The 22,798-nt window shown below is 39.5% G+C and overlaps 1 protein-coding gene across 4 annotated transcripts in view; it reads left to right on the forward strand.

The window, feature by feature from the left end:
* LOC124398116 (gamma-aminobutyric acid receptor subunit alpha-3-like) overlaps positions 1-22,423 on the forward strand; it is a 109,687-nt gene extending 87,264 nt beyond the window's left edge. For all 4 annotated transcript variants that reach the window (XM_046868147.1, XM_046868146.1, XM_046868148.1 and 1 more), the window contains 3 exons: positions 4,727-4,879; positions 11,506-11,711; positions 19,707-22,423. In XM_046868147.1, coding sequence (XP_046724103.1) covers positions 4,727-4,879; positions 11,506-11,711; positions 19,707-20,063 — 716 coding nt within the window. In that variant the 3' untranslated portion in view covers positions 20,064-22,423. The remainder of the gene's footprint in view (positions 1-4,726; positions 4,880-11,505; positions 11,712-19,706) is intronic.
* Positions 22,424-22,798: the final 375 nt, after the last annotated feature.

Genomic DNA, 22,798 nt, shown 5'->3' on the forward strand with positions numbered 1-22,798 from the left:
ATGAAGCAGGGACGCAGTGCTGCTGTGGGTCAAAAGGGGTCAGTATGAGTGTCATTCAGCATTCTTTTTAAAAACAACAGAAAACACACAATCATACATTCGTTTTATAATTTTTTGGGCATAGAGAGTGTTCGTTAATACGTCTTATACCCCTCTTTCAAAACCAGTAGTTTTCTTAAATTAAAAAATACACACTATATGACAAACGTTTGTGGACACATTATCATATTATGTGTTTTTTCATTCTGTCACAAGGGTGTTAGTAAAGTCAGGTAGTGATGTAGGTGAGAAGGTGAGGAGGTTCCTAGGGTGCAGTCAGCGTTCACATTCATCCCAAAGGGGTTCGATAGGGTTTAGAGCTCTATAGCAGGAGATCTTCCACTCCAACCCATGGAAAGCAGATCTTCATGGAGCTGGCTTTGTGCAAAGGGGCATTGTGATGCTGGAACTGGTTTGGGTCTCCTAGTTCAAGTGAAGGAAAATTTCCAAAAGACATCCGATACAATTGTTACTATGATACTACAGTTTGAGGAAAATGTTCCTGATGATTTTGTCCATATTGAACAATAATTCATTTAGACTATTGTGTTCCTGTACATTCCTAGGATAAATGCATCATCGTTCTCAACCTGTATCCACCTTCCTGTGTGCCAGAGGTCATCTTTTACCTGCAGGAGTTTGACATATCAAAACAAACAACAAACAAGTTCTTTCATAATTCTATTCATTAATCTGTATTGATCAGTCCGAGGTGCAGCAGCTCTGTTCCCATTTCAAAACTTCAATTTCAAAACTTCACTTTTCAGTTTATGAACAGCAGACAACCTGTATGGATAAACTTTCTGTATGCTTCCCTTTTTAGTGTGTGTGTGTGTGTGTGTGTGTGTGTGTGTGTGTGTGTGTGTGCCCAGCATACGCTTACAAATTCTATTTGTGTCTGTTTGTAAAGTAATTTATCTGGCCTGCTTTGCAAGCACTGAGCTCATCGATTGCTTTCTGCCGCAGTTATTGGGGCCACTGCAGCCCGGGTGAAAAGCGAAGGGCTTGTTGATTGTGTTTCTTTGTGCTTTTGTGCTGGAAATGTGTATTTTTAGTTCCATTCTCCAATCAACAGCGGACGTGGACGTGTGAAAAAATAAAAAAAGGGTTAATAAAATTGTTTTCCGGTCAAATCAAAACATTTCCCCTGCCTTGTCTTACAGAGTGTAACGTGATAGATGCATGTGCTTAACAACTCTTCCTGACATGGTTCCAGACCAGTGTCTCTCGTTTGCAGGGTCACTCAGATCTAAGTCTCTCTCTCTCTCTCTCTCTCTCTCTCTCTCTCTCTCTCTCTCTCTCTGTCTCCATTTTGAAGGACGAAGCATCTTAAAAAGTGTGCACTCAAAAAATAAGTGTAAACAGCAGCCCTGAGCAGTGGGGTTTTTATCAAAGAGCACATGCTCTGACCGACAGCTCATGAATTTTTTAAATAAAAGGCAAAATATTCTTTAAACCTTCTGGATCTCTAATGTAGAAATGAAGCGTACAGATAAAAACCTGTGCAGCTGCATAAAACCAAGGTGCTGTTCATTTAAATCCAGACCCAAGACGTGTGTTTATAAGCAGCTTACTATATCCCATGTATATACCAAATACAGAGGTTTCTGTCAGGTTGAGTTGATCCATGAGCAAAATGATCCATTCTACTATTTAAGCATAAACATTTTAATTATCAGAAACGTTATTTGATGCTTCACTGTACAAATAATTAATTGTTTCCACCAAATTGTTTCTGTGATTTTTTTCTGTGATTATGAGTTTGGAAACTTGCACTTTTTACAAAAAATTTTTATTTATCTACATTTCCACACGATCACCTTCAAAAACGTCCTCTTCTACAGTAATACAGCGCCCCCAGCGTTCTTCTGAAACGTGTCCTGGAAGTCATCTTTTTAAAGTGTAGCGAGCATCTTCTGTGGTTCGCGCCGGATCTCCACAACGGCCCACAGGAGCTAAATCTGGCGATTGTTCTCTGACGACCATCATGCACGAGTTGCTGCACAGTTTTGACATTTTCAGGGTTTGAGCTTATTGAAGGTCTTCTTGATCTCATGTTCTCTTTCATCAACGTTCTTCCACTCTTGAAGCCTGCAATGCTCTAGAAACACCTCCAACGACTTGTCGCAGCATCGCCATATGTCAAACATACATCGCGTCAAACATCTCTGCAGCAGATTTGCCCATTTTCACTCAGAATTTCACGTTTCAGTTACACCAGCAGTCTCAAAACTCTTTGATACCTCTTTTTCTTCTTCTTCTTTTTTCTTTCGGCTTCTCAGGGGTTGCCACAGCGGCTCATCCGTCTCCATACCCCCTGTCCTCTACATCTGCCTTCTTCTAATCCTTTCCATCATCATCACTCCAATAAAAACCTCAACGTCTTTAGCTCTGCTACCTCCAGCTCCATCTCCTGTCTTTTACTCAATGCCACTGTCTCTAATCCATACAACATCTCAGGTTTTACCACAGTCCTATAAACTTTCCCTTTCACTCTCACAGATCGCTCCTGCTATCACTCTTTTCCACCCACTCCACCCTGCCTGCACTCTTTTCTTCACTTCTCTAACACACTCTCCATTACTCTGCACTGTTGACCCCAGGTACCTGAACTCCTCCACCTTCTCCACCTCTTCTCCCTGTAACCGCACCCCTCCACTGCCCCCCCTCTCATTCACACACATGTACTCTGTCTTACTCCTACTGACTTTCATTCCTCTTCTCTCCAGCATGTACCTGACATTACACTACACTATGCACAATGTTGAAACAGAATTGGAGTAAAGATTTGTAGATTCTACAGTGTAACATCAGAATCAGAAATAACTTCATTACTAAGTATGTATAGACATAATATAACAAAATATTAAACAGACAATTAAATAATGCACTTTATACAGAAGTGGAAATATTGTTTACATGAAGTGTGCAGATTTGGATTCTATGTATAAATGTGTCAGTTATGATGGACAATGTGTAGTTATGAATATTTTAATTGTTCATGCTGAGTAGAGCCGGCGGGAAAAACCTGTTTTTGTGCCTGGCTGTTCTGGTGGACGCTGTTCTGTAGCCCTGACCAGAAGGCAACAGTTCGAAGAGAACATCATGTACAGACCATTAAACCTTTATGTTTCACACTTCTGGGAAGATGTTCCACTAGATTTTGGAGTGTGTTTGTAGAGATTTTTGCTCATTCATTAGGTGCGGTCCTTGTAACCTAGGGTGCAGTCAGCATTCACATTCATCTCAAAGTTGATCTATAGGGTTGAGCTTTTTAGTGCACATATGAGTGGAAAAGTCTCGTGTTCGAATCATTTTGGTCATGCATTGTGTCTACTCAATACTCATACCATTCTGAATCTGTGTGAAATAGCAGCTCCTGAGATATATTTCTTAAATAAGCGCTAGTCTGAATTGGGAGTTATGAAGGTGCCGCTTTGCATTAACTCGCCGTTGGACCAGGCTGTGTTTACAGTTTACTTTGTCAAAGCTGGAAAAGATAAATGGCTCTTTCAGGTTCTTGTCAAGGACAAGTAACATTTGTTATTTGGTGTTTAATTGTCTCCTGCCTGACAGTGTGGAAGGAAAAGGGTTATGAGAACATGTTTGCTACCTGATCCAGCCTGCAATTCCCACCTCCACTGTGATTGTGTTCAAACCTCACAGGATCGAGATAAAGAGAGAAACAGAGATGTTTTCAGGCTCAGTTTAATGAAAGTAAGGCCAGTCGTATATCTTTTTGTTTATGCAGAAACACATTACTTGTATATGTTTTTTTAATGAGTGAGCGGGAGACTTTTTTATACCTGTTTAAAATTACACACAGCACAATCAAATGAACACCATATATCACACTTTGTACACTCCCAAGAAGCTCATCACGTGGACGAATCCAAGCCCACGCAGCCCGGAGTTCATTACCGTCTAAAGACTGGTGGCCTGGAAGTTAGTCACTTGCAAAGTTTAGAAAGATTTGATAGTAGATGACGGTTGAGAAACAGAAATCCTGGACACAACCGCAGGAGAGAGGAACATCCAGAGGACCCGTGCTGTGACTATCAAGTTAACGTTGTAAAAATAATGTATAAAATGTAACTAAATTTTCAAATAATTGTTCAGATCATAACTTACTAACTCATATAAAAGCTAATCAGAAGAACTTAGCTAGCTGGTTAGAAAAGAAACATTATCTAAAAGGTAGCTATGAAATTTAACAAACTAATGAAAAAAAATACAAACTGGTATACGATAAAATCTTAAAAAATAAAATCCTGTCTCGGGAAATGAGATGCAAGTGGTGCAAAAAATGAATATCTCTCAAAAAACTAATGTACAGATGTAAATTAGCCAATCTATCTAAATGTACATGATTATAGTGTAGCTAAACACATTTAACACTACATTTACAACCAAATCATCCAAATTCCAAGGAATCCAAAGAATAACTGGTTAATACTCATGTACAGTAATAAAGCAGCTTCCTGGAGTATTTTCCTGCAGCTCAGTGCTGTGATGTAGAAGTTCATAGGCTGTGTGTTCCCTGTGGAAAATACTGCATCTGTATTAACTTTTATAAATAAGTCCTGAATATTTCAGCGAGCGTGCATCGTCTGGATGTGACATGAGCCTCATTAATAATGCATTGCCTTCCTTTTTTCTCTCCTTTCCTCTCTCTTTATTTCTACAGGAGAATATGTGGTGATGACGACGTATTTTCATCTGAAAAGGAAAATCGGCTATTTTGTCATTCAGACGTATTTACCCTGCATCATGACAGTCATCCTTTCCCAGGTCTCCTTCTGGCTCAATCGGGAGTCTGTGCCGGCACGTACCGTCTTTGGTGAGTCCTCCTTCTCTGCCTCATAAACCTGACAAATGGTTACGACAGCAATGGCAGTGATCCTAAACCTGGTATTAGTATCAGCTAAACAAATATACAGTACAGTATATCAGATCCAGACTCGGACTGGATAAAAAAAATAATGCTTTATTTTCCTTAAGCATTTCTGTTCCAATTCTGCTGCTCTGAATCACTCACACGGATAAAGTAGTGCCAGAAGACTTATTTTAGATTAGTTTTAATACATAGTTTTTAGAGAGAGAGAGAGAGAGAGAGAGAGAGAGAGAGAGAGAGAGAGAGAATGAAAAAGTGGTACTGTGCCATGTTTATATTAAGCCACTAATTAAAGATAATTGTGCTGACATCTGATGTCCAGAAGATCAGACTTTCTCCAGCTGAGCCATGCTCTTCATATTTATTTATTTATTTTTTTTCATTTTATATCATTTTCTGTTCTACTCCCCCTCAATTCCGTGACAAGTTGCCTTTGACAAACGAGCGCACCAGGGATGGTATTAAAAAGTTCTGCTTCGGAATGAAAGAAAGTTATTGCAAAGCGCTGACTGGACAGCACGTTAGTCTAGACAGTGATGGATTCCTCTCTGAAAGTTTACAGAGACCGGTGGACTGACCTATAATTACTGCAAGCACCTCAGAGGCACCTAATTAATTAGAGATTAGCCCGGACCCAAACCCGGCCTGAGGTGACATTAAAGGAAAAAGAAGTGTGGACCGATGAGCTTCCTGAGGGAGCAAATATGTATGGAGTACAGGAGATAAAAACCCACAAGAAGCAGGATATTGGCTGAGACTGGAAGGAGGTTTAAACCAGCTGGAGTTAAGGAATTATTATTATTGAGCTTGAGTTAACTTTGGTCTGCTATTGTTGATAGGGGTTTTTGTAATCCCCGAGGCAGGATGTAAAGGGAAGGTCATTCTGCCAGTACTGCTCACTTTCAGTTATCTTTTTCTCCTAGCCTGTATATTTATAGCAGCACTGGAGAAAATAAAACATTCCTCATTGTTTTTCAAGTCCCAGGAAAAATATATACTGTTATATAGTAATTAATCAAACTTTACATGTTCAATAGTATGTGCACCCCCGATTGTCACAGCCACAAGTTCTTGATGAACATCTCCAAATGTATTTCTCTTTTTTGCTCTTGGGAAGATTTTCTGCTGAATTTTGGAGCTGTAGAGATTATTAGTGAGATCGGACACTGATGTTCAGAAGTTCAATGAGGTTTCAGTGAAAGTTTTTATCGTGAAAGTGTTTAGTGGGGTTGAGGAGGTCAGGGCTCTGCATAGGATCCTCAAGTCATTCTAATACAACCTTCACACCAGCAACCACAAACCACTGGAGCAGTGGTTTGGGGTCTCCTTAGTTTTTAGGGAAATCATTAAACTACAGGGAAATGAATTATTCCACAATCTGTCAGTCATGAATATGGTGTGATACAGTGACTTCATCTGCTGCTCACTGGGCTCATTTTTTATTTCTGTTTTCCAAAATCACGACTTCCTTTCCCTACAGACTTCCTCTGACCTTCCACTCTGTAAAAGCTGAACTTGTCACTGGTGCAGACACCTCACACTTAAGATAAACTATTTTAGACTTCACTTTGCCCCATCTGGAGCCCAGCATTCATTCCTACAGCTTTTATTTTTAATCTTCTAAAACGTATTAAGAGAACCTTCAGACACTATGACGAGGCAATATGGACAGGGCAGTTTTGTCATCCGTAATATTTTAAGGGCACAATCACATTGAATTGATATCATTTATGCACTAAAATGATGGATTATATTTGATTTTGTGATGGGAATTAATTCATTCACATTTGAAATAATGTAGGTATTATAAAAACATAGTCCCAGGATATATACAAGGGCATCCATCCATCCATTTATCTGTCTGTCCATCTGTCCGTCTGTGACTTTGAATCTAAAGGTCATGAGTTCGAATCTTTTCCACACCAAGCTGCCACTCTTGGGCCCCTGAGCAAAACCCGTAACCCCATAACTGCTCAGTTGTGTGAATAAGATAAAAGACACTCTGGACAAGTCTGCCAAATGCCATAAATGTAAATGCAAAGGTGTTCAGTGGGGTTAAGGTCAGACAAAATGCTACTCAACATCATACAGTGCATCTTTTTCCACATTTTATGTTACAGCTTTATTCCAAAATGGATTAAATTCATTATTTATCAGAATTCTACAAACAAAACCCAATAATGACAATGTGAAAGAAGTTTGTTTGAAATGTTTGCAAAAATCACATGTACACACTACTCAATACTTTGTTGAAGCGCCTTTGGTACCAGTTGCAGCTCAAGTCTTCTGAGTTTAATGCTTCAAGCCTGGCACCTATTTTTTTGTTTCTCCCATTCTTCTTTGCAGAACCTCTCAAGTTCCATCAGGTTTGGATGCCATTTTCAGATCTCTCCAAAGATGTTTAATTAAGTTAAAGTCTGGGCTTTGGCTGGGCCACTCAAGGAGACTAAGCTCCCTGACTAAGGCCCTTCCCCCGATCGCTCAGTTTGGCAGTCCTGCTGGTTTCAAACTTCTTCCATTGATACGGATGATGGAGGTCACTGTGCTCATTGGGTCCTTCAATGCTGTAGAAATGTTTCTGTCTCCTTTAACAGATCTGTGCCTCAATACAATCCTGTCTGAGGTCTACTGACAATTCCCTGGACCTCATAGCTTGGTTTGTGCTCTGACATGCACTATTAACTGTGGGACCTTCTATAGACATGTGTGTGTGTTTCCAAACCATGTCAAATCCACTTAGTGTCATGGAGAAAGCTGTGAAAACTTATGTACATGTTATGTGCTTTTATGTTGTCATTATGGAGTATTGTTTGTAGAATTTGGAGGAAACTAATAAATGTAATCCATTTTGAAATAATGCTGTAACATAACAAAATGTGGAAATACTTTGTGCACTGTACAGTCACGTACTAACAGTGTTAACAGTTTAGAGGAAGAGCCACATATGGCTGGAAATGCCGTGTGTCCAAATGCTTTTGGCCATTCGGTGTGTGTAGATGTTAAAGAGCACAGTCATCTCCATGTGGGAATGTTTCAGCATTCCGATATAGTGTACAAAATACCATTCTCTTGTGTGTGTGTGTGTGGTTTTTTTGTAAGACTGTGTAGTTTTTTTACAGCTGTCACGGGTGCTGCAGTGACAGTTTCTGTGAAAAAAAAGAGAAAACTTTCTCACTATGATGACTCGCTCGCACTTTTGATATGAAAACTTGTCGACTAGCTCAGCTGTCTGTCTGACCGCATGACTGACTGAAGCTGTCAAAATGATGAATCACTCGTAAGAAAGTGCGTCATGACATCACATTCCCAAGCCTCGTACTTACAGCTAAAATATTAATTGTCATGTGAGCAGATGAAGTCCATCATCACATATTCCCAGATCTTTAGCTATGCGCTAGCAAGCTGACAGCCAATATAGATGATCCGCTCGCCTCCAGTCTGGAGATCCTAATGAGGTGCAGAGAACAAACCTATTAGTATTCTGCAGGAATTGCAGCAGCAGTGTCTGCGGACGTGATGAAGCGGCGTGTCTGTCCACATCAGGGCTGCAGGTCAGACAGGGAGAAAGCACAGTGTTAAATAGAGTGTTCTTTAAACTGCCTGGAGGTCAAGTACACTATATCACGTTCCTCCACGGCTCGCTATACTGAAAACAGACGTGCTTCCAAACCGTGTACGATCATCCATATGTGATGATCATCCATACACTGCTCTAATGTTTTATTTATAGTTGATCTTTTTAGACATTTTGTCCCTGTAGGAGTTCCGCGATTTGACAACCGAGTACGCTAATGTGAATTATTATTATCACTCAAAAACACTCCAGTCTAATTTCTCCTTATTTAAACAATATATGAGCCAATCAACTTATAACTCTGGAATGATTTGCCGGGGGGTTTTGAGATCTCCTTCAGTATATTAACTGCTTCTCCCCGGTACTGCCCCCATTCCCAAAGTTCACATGCATTCGGCTAAACACAATGTTTTAAAGTGAATAAAGTTTTTTCAGGATGTGGACACCTGACCAGAAGATTTGTATTTACAGTACATTTTGGAAAACCCATGCCAGAGCAGATCTTCATAAAGCTGGAATTAGGGCATAGTCATGCTGGAATAGGTTTAAGTCTCCTAATACATGTGAAGGGAAAATTTCAATCCTACTGCATCCAAAGACATCCTGTACAGCTGTGTGTCGCCAGCTTTAAAAACCCAGATGTCCCAATACTTTTGGCTATATTGAGTATTTAACCTCAATTATTAAATTTTGTTAGAAAATTAAGTCTGAATAAAACAAGCAGATTCCTACAACGATGTGGCGAATCTAATAATATAGTATATAGATAAAGTCGATTGTAATGATAATGAGAAATTCCGTTTTTTTTTTTTTTTTTTTTTTTTTTTTCATTTTAACTGCTCATTTATCACACTTTAAAAGAAAAGGGAAGCGTTGATATTTTTAGTCCCATGCTGCCGCTCTACAACCCCACTTGGAGGGTGAAATTTAATTAATCGTTCACACCCTGGAAGGCTGCCAGCTTCATGATTCCCCCTTGTGATGGGCCTGACTCTCTATTTCATGCAGATCCTGTTTTCATGGCAGTCTGTGTATAATTTGTGATGTACGGTTTCAGAGCATAATCCCAACAATTGTCCAGTGTCTGTGCTGCATCTCGAGCGACACTCCTCGCTAATGTCCCTATCATTTTCTCCTCCATTGCTTGACAGAGAAATGTCATTGTTGACTTGTTTTTTAATGATTACAGACGGAAGCGGTGGAGGGTTTTGAGAAATTATCCATGCACTTTTCGATAGAGGACGGAAACACACTGCATCTGTTTCAGTTTTCTGCCATCGAGGCAGGTGCTTGCTGATCGAGTGGAGTGATTTCTTATATCTGCTTTAATGGGCAACGATTCCAGACCGTTCCCTCATTTCACTCGTGATATTCCATTCTCAGCAGAAAGCTGTGGGTCAGCACACAATGACCTATGAAAAATTCTGATTTCCCAGTGCGATTGATTTATTTTCTACTCCTTCTTTTATTGTTACTCAGCTATACACTCACTCCACATTCCTATAAAGAAAGTGTAGAGTTGACGGTAAAGCCAAGGCTCTCAACGTATACATACACGAAGGACTCATGGATGTAATAGATTTCTGTTGCTATTTCATTCACTGACGACAGCATAAACCTGCACCCACGAACGATTTGCTGCTGTCAGACTCTCGTCATGGCCTCGGGTTATCAAGGTCTTACCAGGAAGAGCTCACTTTTCTTCCCTTTCAGATTTCCCAGGCATTTACAAGGATGCATGCTTTTGCTCTTTCAGTACATCTACGTTCAGATGCATCCTCGCTCTCATCTACAGCTGCACTAAACAGAACTGATGTTACCTGAGGTTGTTTTTGCTTCATGCTCTTTAAAACTAGAACTCTACTGTATTACATCTGCTTGGGAATGATGCTCTTCCCGACTCCTCCAAAGTTTAAACTGGCATCGCAGGTGTCCTGACAGATGGCGAGAGACTCTGCGTGTACTCCGTGGCAGAACTGCCATTTTGTCAATACTCACATTATTTCGCTTCAGTGGTCTATTCAAAATGGCATTAGAGTAAATATCATCATGACTGTGTAGGATTCTGTGGTGCTGTACGGGCCATGACGTGTTCATGATCTGTCATCTGAAATAAGTACAACGATTCTAATAAGGTACGATTTATTCCACTGGAATCCGATTGGTCGAAAGGGTAATAAAAGCTTTTTTTTTTGTATAACACAGTAATTCGGTCAGGTTGTGTGGCATTAAGAGGCATGGGAATTTCGGAAATACTACCAAGAAAATCTACCAGGAATTTATGGGAATTCATTAAAAATTAGGAAATATATATAAACTGTATCATATACAAATATAAATTAAACATTTTTTTGGGTCATAGGCTGACTTTAATGCAAACTAATACAGACAATTTTGATTTAATTGTTAGTATAATTTTTTAATAATAATTGCACAGTAGCTTACACACAGCACAAGGACATTTTAAAGATAAATGTATGTAGTATTTATGTAATTTACATGAATACTCACCAAGATGGATATTTTTTGACATTATTTTTTCATAAAGAATTCAAGAATGTACAGTGCATGTAGGGGGCGTGGCCTCAGTGGCCCTGCAGTAAGTGCACTGTGTGCATGTGATTGATGAATGTGCAGGAGAGAAAGTCTACTAAAATTGCATTTAATTTGGTTGTTTTAACCAAAAAAATCCGCAACTACATTTAAGTTTCCTGTTATAGACGAACCTGCAATTTTGTAAATTCTCAGTTTTCTCCCATTTATTCCTGTTGATTCCCATGGAAAGTTTACAGTCTTAAAAATTCCTTAAATTTTGAAACCCTGCTCTGGATAAGAAAGTCTGCTAAATGCCACAAATGTATATACATTGCAGTTAACCATTATAGTACGCTATTATGTTTTACTAATCAAAATACACATCTATAAACATGCCTATGTGTCAGACTGAACCCTTTATAAATGATTTTAATGGTCATGGACTGTTTTTTCCCCACTTCAGGAGTCACCACTGTTCTGACCATGACCACACTAAGCATCAGCGCCAGAAACTCTTTACCCAAAGTGGCCTATGCTACAGCTATGGACTGGTTCATGGCCGTCTGTTACGCCTTCGTCTTCTCCGCCCTCATTGAATTCGCCACCGTCAACTATTTTACCAAGCGCAGCTGGGCCTGGGATGGTCAGAAGGAGAATCAGGAGATGAGGGTGAGCAGGAGTATTATTATTATTCTTCCTAACAACCTAAACACCGGTGCGTCACAGAGGCAAAAATAAATGGCTGTAATTTGCACAGGTTTTACCCCAAGCTGGCACATTACATTAGTATTGTTGGAGCTCTTAGGGAGACTTTAGTTACATAATTATGCTCCACATGATATGAATTATAACTCAGTCAATTTTAGACCAATTACATTTACAATTATTTTCCGTGTTATAGATACAAATACCGGTAATATAATGCAGAGCAAGTTTATTTATACAGCACTTTTTGTACACAGAGGAAATCTAAAGTGCTCTATGTAGAAAAAAACAGAACAGCATTGAATAATAAAATCAATTAAACGGAGATTACAAGAGTAATTAATAGTGCAATGTTAAAAAATAAAGTATAAGAGCTGAACTGTAGGCACCACAAGTTTACCATGGATTATACTGTATTAGTATGTTATAATAGCTACATTTTAAGAGCTTTGGCGATGTTGGATCCATTTGTTTTTAGTAAAAAAGCTGAATGTTGCTTCACCGTGCTTTACCTTTGGATCTAAATCTACTGCAGCAGGCTTCTGTTCATTTAAGTGTTTCAGAAACACATTCCTTGAGCTTAATGTATTTAGTGGTTTATCGACTAATAGCAGCATTTTAGAATCTATTCAGTAACAAAGCGGTTGCCAGGAGTAAAGATTTCAGCCCTGACGTGATGTGCATTGTTTGCTTTGTCCTGGTTAAAACTCTCTCAGTATTGGGAATGAGTTTGTAGGAGTTCAAAACCTGCTACACAAGTAGAATCTGCCTGGAGTTCATAACTGTGTCTCGTTTCTCAGGGTACCAAATCATTTGCCAATGTTTTTAAATTCCGAAAAGGCCTTTGGTTCTGATACAGCTAGTGAAAGTGAGTGATTGGAATAAATTAAATAAAACTGGCCCAAGGATTGATCCCTGAGGCGTTTTATGTGCCAAAAACATCCTATCTGTAACTTCTGAACCATTCTAAGACTGTCCCAGAATCTCCTATGCAGTTTTAAAGTGTTATAGAAGTAGAATTAGTAAATATTAGCCTTTCTTTAGCCGGGATTGCTGTACTCAAAGATACTCTGTGTGTCCAGAAGTATTATATTATATTTGATTTATTTTCGAATGCAGTAGCAGGAAATTTTCCTTCACTTGAACTAGAAAACTCAAACCGGTTCCAGCATGGCGATGATGCCTCTGTGCACAAAGCCAGCTCCATGAAGATACACTTTCCATGGTTTGGAGTGAAAGATCTCCTGTTGTAGAGCTTCAAAACTATTTAACACTTTTGGGATGAATGTGAACGCTGACTGCACCCCAGACCTTCTCACCTTTTCACCTACATCACTACCTGACTTTACCAACACACATGTAGCTGAAATAATCTCCAAAAAAAATCTATGAAACATCTTGCCAGAAGAGTGGAGGTTATAATAACATCAAATGTGAAATGGAATGGAGTTTTGAAAAGGAGCACATATCAATGCTATGTTCAGGTGTTCAACTTTTGGCTGTATATAGTATTTACAAGTGGCATAAATTCAACCAATTAATTTTCACTGTTCCTGTAAATTGTTCCACGTTGTTGCGGCATTAAAATGAAAAAGGTTTTTTGTCCAGCTCAGCCCTAATACAGGAGAAAAGAAGATGAACAGTGTTTCTTTGAGCGCAGATTTTAATGTCCATTTTACAGAAATGATAAAAGACAGATCAGTAGCTAGAAAGCGACATATTGATTTTAAAATAAAACAGGTCCAGTGTTGAACGCTGTGATCCAAAGGAGGCAGTTCAGCTTTAACACAAAGAGAACGGGGATCTTCTGAATCTAAAGCAGTTTTTATAATGTTTGTTTTGTAAGTAAAATATCAGACTTTACAAGGGACAGCCGAATTAGATTTCAATAATGACTTTCCTTTTTAACAGTGTAGATAAAGTTGTAGCTGTTGTATTATGAACAATTCAAAAAGAAACATGTCAGGAATGTAATTTTACAGAGAGATTGCTCCATCTCAGGAATCCAGTCTGCTCTTAATTCCTTCACAAATGCCTTTTTGCTCATTCCTGCATATTGCCTCTTTCTGTCCCGCTCCTGATAAAGCGCTGAAATATGGAGCACTCACAGCTAATGGCCGGGAAACACTCTAAAGAAAGCTTAGCGAGGAAGCCATATTGTTTCCAGGATGAGGGGTTATTGCTGATATAAATTTCCATTCCATTCTCCTGGAGTCAACCCTGTGTAATCTGTTAAGAAGTGCGTTATTTATTCATTAGCTGTTTTTCTACCGCTGTTCATTAGACGAAGCAGAATAGTGAAGCCTCAGGAAAAAATGCAGAGAATCAGTTCAAATATAAAATAAGAAAATCTACACAGCAGAAATGCAGAGAAATAATTGTGTTTGTTACTAAAATAAGGAGTAAAGGACAGGTGAGGATTTGGACTGTTCCTGATGCTAAGCTCTGCTTTTATTCACATTTTCGCTTTTTTAGCAGCATTTTGCCTCCTGTTCCTTTAACACAAACACAGAAAACGTATTCCTTGAATGTTGATATTTTTAGGATTGAATGTCTTTCTTCCAGATTTTCTGGTGTGGCTGTGGGAATTAGTGTTCATTCTGCTACAAGAGCATTAGTGAGATCAGACACTGTTCAGATGTTTGAAGATGCTCCAGTTCCTGTTCGTCCTGAAGGTGTTTGGGATGGTTGTGGTCAGGGTTCATTGCAGGACAGTCGAGTTCTTCTAGTCCAACCTTCCGCCCAGGAACTACATGTTCATGGACCTTTCTTACTGTATAGGAGCATCATCATGCTGGAGCAGTGTTGACGTTCTATACAAATGTGTGCCTCTACCTTTGAGGAAGAACCACATATGGGTGAGATGGTCAGGGGTGCACATACTTATAGTTGGTTTAGAGCTTTATAGCAGGAGCAAATCGCTTGAGAATAAGGTCAAGTGATGGCTACAGAATTTCTGTCATAGTCTTTTATACTTTTATAAATGTTATTATTTTACAGCACGCTGCAGAAAATGCTGTGCTGAGTTCAGCTCCAGATGTTATTTGTGTGTTATTTATAAAGTGCTTTTAACAATGCCATTGTCCTGAAGCAGTTTTTTCCAGAATTCAGTAGATTATAAATATAATTTATTGTTTCATAAATAAGTCCCCATAAGTTTCTTCTTTGTTAGTGAGCCAGTGGTAGTGGTGGTGAGATGGAGATCAGTTCTGTCATTGTTGAGGTTGTCTGATCTCACTGAGTGTGAAGAAAAGAAAAACGCCATTATAGCAGACAGTTTATATTCACTACAGTACAAATCCATCCTCATGGTTCTTGAGTTTCAAAGTAACCTTATGGCTCTTCAGGCTGTTCATGAGCGAAAGTAAAGAGAACTCCATCAAGAGGTAGGGAATCAGGATGGGTCAGGCAGGTCTGGAGAAAAGAAAAATACAGGATTGTTTTATGGTGTGGTGAAATCTTCCCTCACAGTGAATCTCAAAAATAAATAAATAAATAGCTTCGTGTTCATCAGAACTGTAACTATCCATAACTTTACATATTAAAGGAAGTTTTGAGCCAAGAAAGTAAATAATATGGGATTAAAGCATTAATACCTACAGCATGTTTTCACAGTGTGTGTTCCTGAGACTAAACGAGGATCAGTGCCGAATTAGCACTCGGGGTGGTAGGAGTTTTACCCCACTTAAGGGATCTGGGGCATGTTTAATTCATGCAGCTTCACAGCCTGTTTTTTAGACAATAGTCCATAATGAGTCTAAACCAGTGGCATTTCTCGCTCTCAGTACAGTGTCACAAGCTCTCACTATAGTGCCGCTAGCACTCAGTATAACCTCCAAGCCCTATGGAGTATCACACACTTCCAGAACCTCCACAAACACTTCCTCTCTCTCTGCAACATTTCATGTGCTTAGCATCATAACATTTTTGCATCAGAATTTATTCCCTGTAACTGTATCCCTAATGAACGAGTCAGTGGCATAGAAAAACATCCTGACACGGTATGAGGAAGGAACCTTGAGAGGAACCACAGTCAAAAGGGAACCTCATCCTCATCTGGGTGTCATCTAATGTCGATCCATTCCAGTCTCTTCATATGATTTCCAGTTACTCTGGTTTAACTGTAAAAGAAAGGGAGCGTTATTCAGATAAACTAGTATTCCTGTCAGTGGATAAATGATGCTAAGCGCAGGCGTGTCATCAAAACGTTTAACGTTTAAAGAGAAAAAAACTCAAAGATGTACGAGTCTCTTGATTTAAAAAACACTGTGGTTGTGGCACTGAAAGCTGAAGTGCTGCACAAACAGATGCCTCATATACGTATTATCTATTCATGAAGATCTAGATATCTAGCAGTAGCTAGCTTGTATCTCAACGTAGATCAGGCTACGTAGGTTTTGTTAGCAAACCCAGATTCAATTAGCTGATGTCATGTCACCGCACAAACAAGCTGAGTTTTAAAATCTGAGGGTCTGGATGAGGTCTGCTGGGACTTTTTAATTTAAAAGCGTAGCGTCAAATCATTATAGAAAGGATTGTGAGGAAACGTACCCTCTCAATAAATTTGCAGTGTCTGAGCAGCAAACAGTTCACAACAGGAATTTATTAGAAATTACTAGCAGCTAATTGTCTCCTCACTAATGTGATTAGGTCGCTAATGAAGCTCGCTGAGCAACCGCTCTGACTGAGACGGGGGTCTGTGTTTTGTTTTTTTTCTGACAATGGGTCACGTTCTTTATTTCCCTTTTCTGCAGCGCCGCACAGCTTGCGTTCACACAGGAAGTGGAGAAAGTATATAATGTGAAAGTCAAAAATGAAAACAATTCCTCATTTCCGTATAACACTTTTTACTCCACGTTTCTTACCTGTGCATTTAATATTCCATCCCATCAGACGTGGATTATTTGGTGCAGTATTGTTCGAAACATATTTGCTTACAGTGTGCACGTCCTCGCGGGATTGTGCTGACGTACAGAGACACCAAAACCCATATTTCCATCTTGGGTTGACAAGCAGCTTATTACAAGCTCCATCCCTTTGTGTACATCCCACGGATGTGTTGTGTCAGTAATGTGGAATTAAATGTAGGCCACCAGAGAGACCTGGAAGCTTAACCCTGTCCCCCCACAGTGGAGCGATTTATTACTGAACCTGGCTGTTTAAAGCTTTAAGCTGTTCCTACGTCAGGGTTGGATGATACGATATAACATCGATATCATGGTCAGTTATATAATGATACACTTTTAACTCTTTTCCTCAGATATTAAATGTATCATGTTGATTGGGTGATAAGATGTTATAATATTCTACACAGTAAACTTTTCCCAGATATCTTTTTTTTTTACACATTTACACAAAATATATAAATTAAATGTTTGTTTTTACTCATAAAATTCTACAATAAAAATATAGTTTTTATACTTAATTCATCTTTTTTTCAGGCAGCATTGTTGTTTTGCTGAGAGATTTGGAGTGCACTTATATAACTATTCCTGAATATATATTTCTGTACCTTTTTTTTTTATCATTCAAAAACACAAGCCCTGATTGGATGCAGTTACATTCCATTGTGCAGAAATCTGTTCCTCCATTTCTGAAGGCTGTAAAAAAAAAATATCATCGAATTTCGTTTTTAATGCAACACGGTTTTGCTTTTGCAGTCGGACACATCTCAAGTATAATGATGGATATTTTTGATTCGTATCTCTCAGCCTTAGTAGATAACAATAACAGAGCTACCTTTGTATTCCTCTCCTTCACAAACATTGGCATGAGCCACTGAATGCTGCAGTTTTGGCATCATCTCAAAACCATCTCAGCTTTGTACTTCTCTCCAAATAGTATTTTGAAATAATCACCTGCAGTTTTATATACGAGTTCTCCTCCACCGTCGGGTAGTTTATTTCTTCCTTTCTTTTTTTTCTCAGCACAAAAGCACTGTGTCTTCAGTACAAGGATCAAATCGCTTTCAAATCTCACTACACTGTTAAACATACAATACAAATGAAAGCTCGAGATTTAATACCGCTCTGTCATAATAAACGCTGGGCTCTAGAGCGCAGCTGCGCGATACGTCATAGCTAACGCTGTTACTTATTTACAGTAAATATCCTTTGTGACTGTTAGTTCACCTCTAAAAAACTTTGGATGGAGGTTTTTTTCTTGAGCTCTGCAGCTTCCTTGCAGTGTTGTTGGGAATTTTGCCGCAGTCCTGTCAAGGCATCGTATCTATTTGTTCCCGGCCGCCCTGCGCTGCAGAGGCTCTGCTTATTTAGCCACTTCTTTCTGTTTTGACACCAGCTTGACATCACTGGCCAAATATTTTCATGGCCAGGGAATAGGTTGCCTGACAAGTAAAATCCTTTTCACTTAAACGCTCAAGAGTAGAACCTGCTCTGGCCAACACGTATTTATTTATTTATTTATTTAGCTGTGTGTCTGTCCTAATTCTCTGCTTTGAGCTGCTTGTTCTCAGGACCAGTTTCTCATTTGGTGTGCCAGTTCACCGTCAGCTCCACTGACTCGTGTCTGATATAATGTTGGACAAATGAAGAAGATATATCAGTAACGAGTAGCAGTTTGAAACAATGCAGTCAGCAGCTTCACGTGTCTCAGAGGAAGTACGTGTACACTCTCTCTGGGTTGTTAGCCATCCTACGATTGGGGAAAATCCTTGTCTGTGAAATGCGAGTAGATCAGACAGAGTGATTTATTTCACCATCACCAGATCATTAAAAACACATCATTTAGCGATAACAGTCTGTTAATTATAGTTGTATCTTAATGATATATGTATTACCGTATATTCTCTGACTTTACAGCATGTATTTTATCATTTCAATACTGATAATTAACAAAATGAAGCAAAAAACAAATGCAGAATCAGTGGTGTTTTTTTGTTGTTGTTTTTTGAGTACTTTAAAGAACAGCATCGTTTTACATTTATGGTCAAATATTTAATCTCACAAAGATTTCAGGTTTGCTTTGATCAGTCATGAACATAATGTTTACACCAGGCAATGACCTTACGAGCGAATGCAACAAGCAGCTGGCTTTTTTTCTGGGTTGTGAAGAAAGCTTCTCAGCTGGAAGATATTTCTCAGCAGAGCGTTGTCCAGTGAGTCAGAACGTTTTATCAGAGAGGAGGCATGCTGTAAAGCGCTGTGTTATCAGCCCACAGTCATGACAGTACCCGAGCATTTGCCTAACTGGAGTGCTTACGAGGCTTATCGCTGATAAATACAACAGCAGGAAGGCACAATAACTGCACCTAAGCGAAATGTCAGCAGTGACAGCGTGTCGTGGAATTACACAGGCGATGGATGGAAACGCAGGAATTTATTTAAACGAACTGACGAGGCAGATTGAAAAAAAATAAAATAAAAAACGCCTACTAGCAGGTCAGCAGACAGTCGCGGCTTTTTTCATAGCCAGCCTGTGTACAGCGTAGAGACCGAGTCCGTCTGCGTTTGACAGTCGAGTGCACACTTGGCTCCTCCTACTGCTTTGATGTCTAGTGTCAACATTTGATTTCTCTGTGGTTACCATCACCCCAGTGTCACAGCACTTCCACACACCATATATCCCTGTGATTCAGGAGGAGTGATACACAATCAAACAACCCCCAGGGTTTGTGAGAGCTAGTGTTAATCCGTATGACAGCAGCATTTACTGCAATTCCTGCATCACATGTCACGTCAGGACCTGGTCGAAGTTCCTCTGCATGCAGCTCACGTTTACACCAAGGTATCCAGTCATCCAAACGTTCAGAAAACCAAGGTTACATAACGTATTTTTATTCCCTATATTGTGTACATATATAAAGTGGTAAAAAGCAGTGCATCTGGAACGTTCTATTAGTGAGATGAATTGTGATTTACTCATCCAGCTAAAGGAACTTCTTTTGGGCACTTAAAATTACTGCTTTTTATTCATAACAGTCTGTTTCTCCTCCCACAGAGACGCGAGTCTGCGTCATTCTCTAAAAAGACCAACAACACGTTCAACATCGTGGGCACTACTTATCCAATGGGCGCGGGAAAAGAATCCGGACTGACCACTATCGCTAAGAGCGCTTCCAGCACGGCCTCGGCCCCGGCCCCGGCCCCGGCCCAGCCGGTCCGAGAGGTTCGGCTCTCCAGGATGGATGGCGAATACATCTGTGAAGGCGTCAAAAAGTCCTACAACCGAGTCAGCAAAGTGGACAAGATCTCACGCATCATCTTTCCTGTGCTTTTCTTCATCTTCAACCTGGCCTACTGGGCCACTTACGTCAACAGGAAGCCAACCATCAGGAGGTCCAACCCTCATAACTGAAAGTATATCTGTAACACCAATGAGAAAAAACTCCCAGTCAAGTCTGGAGTAGCCATACGATGCTACCACTACATTCGTTTGTTTGTTTTTTGTTTTTGATTTGTTTCCATTTGGGTTCGCGCGAAGTTTACATACCATTCGATAGCTACGAAGTGTCTTTAGATTATGTATACTTGAATATAATCTTTATCATCTCCATTTTGTTGGGAGACTTGTGTGGTAAATTTGGAGTAAACCTTGTAGTACGTTTCGACAGCAAAACAGCAGCCAGTTAGACGCCACTCCATCAGGACGAGCTCCAGGGCCGCATGCTCCCCACACGCTGTAGATCATCAGTGAAAGACTCCAAGCCGTCATTTTGGTAGTCAATCGACTCACCGATCTCTAGCCTTCAGCAGCCAGCCGTATGTCTGCGTATACTTCACAACGATTAGTGTTTGGAGTCTTAGCCAAATTTAAACCAATATCATCTACAAATGCTTCTTCATCATCCTCTTGAGTCGCCTCGGTTATTTGTTTGTTGTTGTTTTAACAGCCAGTGCAGGCTCAAAGGTAAAGATACTGTGCCTTTTCTCAATCCCTTTCAATCCTTCTCAGATGAATTCATCATCCCTCACGGTCAATCTCTCAAAGAATTCGAAATAAACTCCCAGAGTCGTCTGACGCTCCGTCGAGAGCATGTGACGTTTTACTGCATTTACGTGCAGACGTGTGAATCATATTTACGTTTTTTTTTTTTATATTGATTTGCATGAATTGCACTTTGTATTGCTTACAGGCTTTATCCAGTCTATAGCTGATTTTTTTTGTTGTTGTCTGCAGTGACAAATCACAAGGCTACTTTACTGCGTAAACACCAGTCACAGTATCGCCTCTAAAATGAAACTTCCAGAGCTAAACTCTTAACACGACCATCAGTAATGGTTTTATGTGATTATGTTTTGTGCAATGTTTGTAGTTTACATTAATGCGTTAATGCTAAAATGTAAAAAAAAAAAAAAAGTGCCAAATCATCCTGAATATGACTTTTGCATTCTGTACTTTAAAAGAGCCAAGTTTACTATTTTTTTTTCTAAAAGTTGCGTAATGTATGTACTTATGTGACAGCAAGCTATATGAAGCAAAAAAACCATTAACCTAAGCATTTCATGAATCATTGCTGTTGAATAATAGTTTCGAGTAAATCATGATACCATCCGTTATAAAAAAAAAACTAAAAAAATACGAGTGGACAGAAAACACTTCCATTTTCAGTCTTTTTTCACCAATTTGTTCGTTCACCTCCTCACACTGTATTAATAGTAGATAGATTTAATGCATGACAATCTTCAGTATCCTGTCCATCATCTCGTGTTACACCTCCGATGTGTAGCTCCTCCGAAAAACTCGATTTGGAGTGTGTAGATACCGTATTGTCTCATTGGGATATTTCATACGTTTGTATTTTGCTGTAAATCGTAAATAAAACCATATCTGAATATAGGAGTATATTTATATAGTACTATAAACATCTATTTATGGTATTTATTATATACAGTATATATATAGACATGGTATATATAGACACATAGATATATCAGGAAGCCCATCAGTAGGGAACAGTCCTGTTCTAGTAAACCTGCTGATTTACCTGCTGAGGTTTAGTTCACATTATGTAATGAATTGTGCTGGACTCCTGGTTCTGATTGTCTAAGCCAGCAGCCAGGCTTCTCTGTTTAATAGTATCGAAGCAAAGGTACAGAACCAGCGATCCGTACGGCAACGTCGTGCCCGGGAAATAGACCAGACGTGTATTGTGATCTGTATCCGAGGCCGGAGAAAGTCGTGATAGTTCTGTTATATTGTGAATCCAATTTAAATAGAAACCTCGGTTCTCTATAACTTTGCTGTCTAACATATGCACACTGAGGAAGTAATGTAGATATGTATTTTTATGACTTTTATTGTTAAAGTTTTAAAGGCAAAGTAAAGATTCAGCATTCAGGTCCAAGCCATGATCACTGAACACTTGTATAGACGCAGTATTAATATATTACATTTATCACTGCCAGTCTGAAACAACTCGTGTATTAATGCTGCTTCTCTTAACTCCACTGGCATGAGGTATCTATCTGTCTGTTTTCTTCCTCCTTATGGATTATAATAGAGCCTTTTCTATACATCTGCTTATATCAGAATTAGGTTTATTGGCCAAGTGTGTTAACATACACAAGGAATTTGGTTCCAGCTGTTAGTGACTCTCAAACACATCTGCTTTCACATTGGCTACATTTCCCAACAAGATTCTTTTCCAGAAAGTCTCTCTCTCTCTCTCTCTCTCTCTCTCTCTCTCTCTCTCTCTCTCTTTCTTTCTCTCACTCGCTCTCTCTTTCACTCTTTCTCTCTCTTTCTCTCTCTCACTTTCTCTCTCACTCTCTCACTCATTCTCTCTCACGCTCTCTCACTCACTCTCTCTCACTCTCTAACTCACTCATTCTCTCTCTCACTCTCACTCACTCCTCACTCTCTCACTCTCACTCACTCACTCATTCTCTCTCTCACTCTCTCTCTTACTCTCTCTCTCTCTTTCTATCTCGCTCACTCTCTCACTTTCTCTCTCTCTCTCTCTCTCTCCTGCTCTCGCTCACTCTCTCTTCTCTCTCTCTCTCACTTTCTCTCTCTCTCTCTCTCTCTCACTTTCTCTCTCTCTCTCTCTCTCACTCATTCTCTCTCTCACTCTCTCTCTTACTCTCACT

Source organism: Silurus meridionalis, chromosome 15 (genome assembly GCF_014805685.1).
Source record: "Silurus meridionalis isolate SWU-2019-XX chromosome 15, ASM1480568v1, whole genome shotgun sequence".
Classification (NCBI taxonomy): Eukaryota; Metazoa; Chordata; class Actinopteri; order Siluriformes; family Siluridae; genus Silurus; species Silurus meridionalis.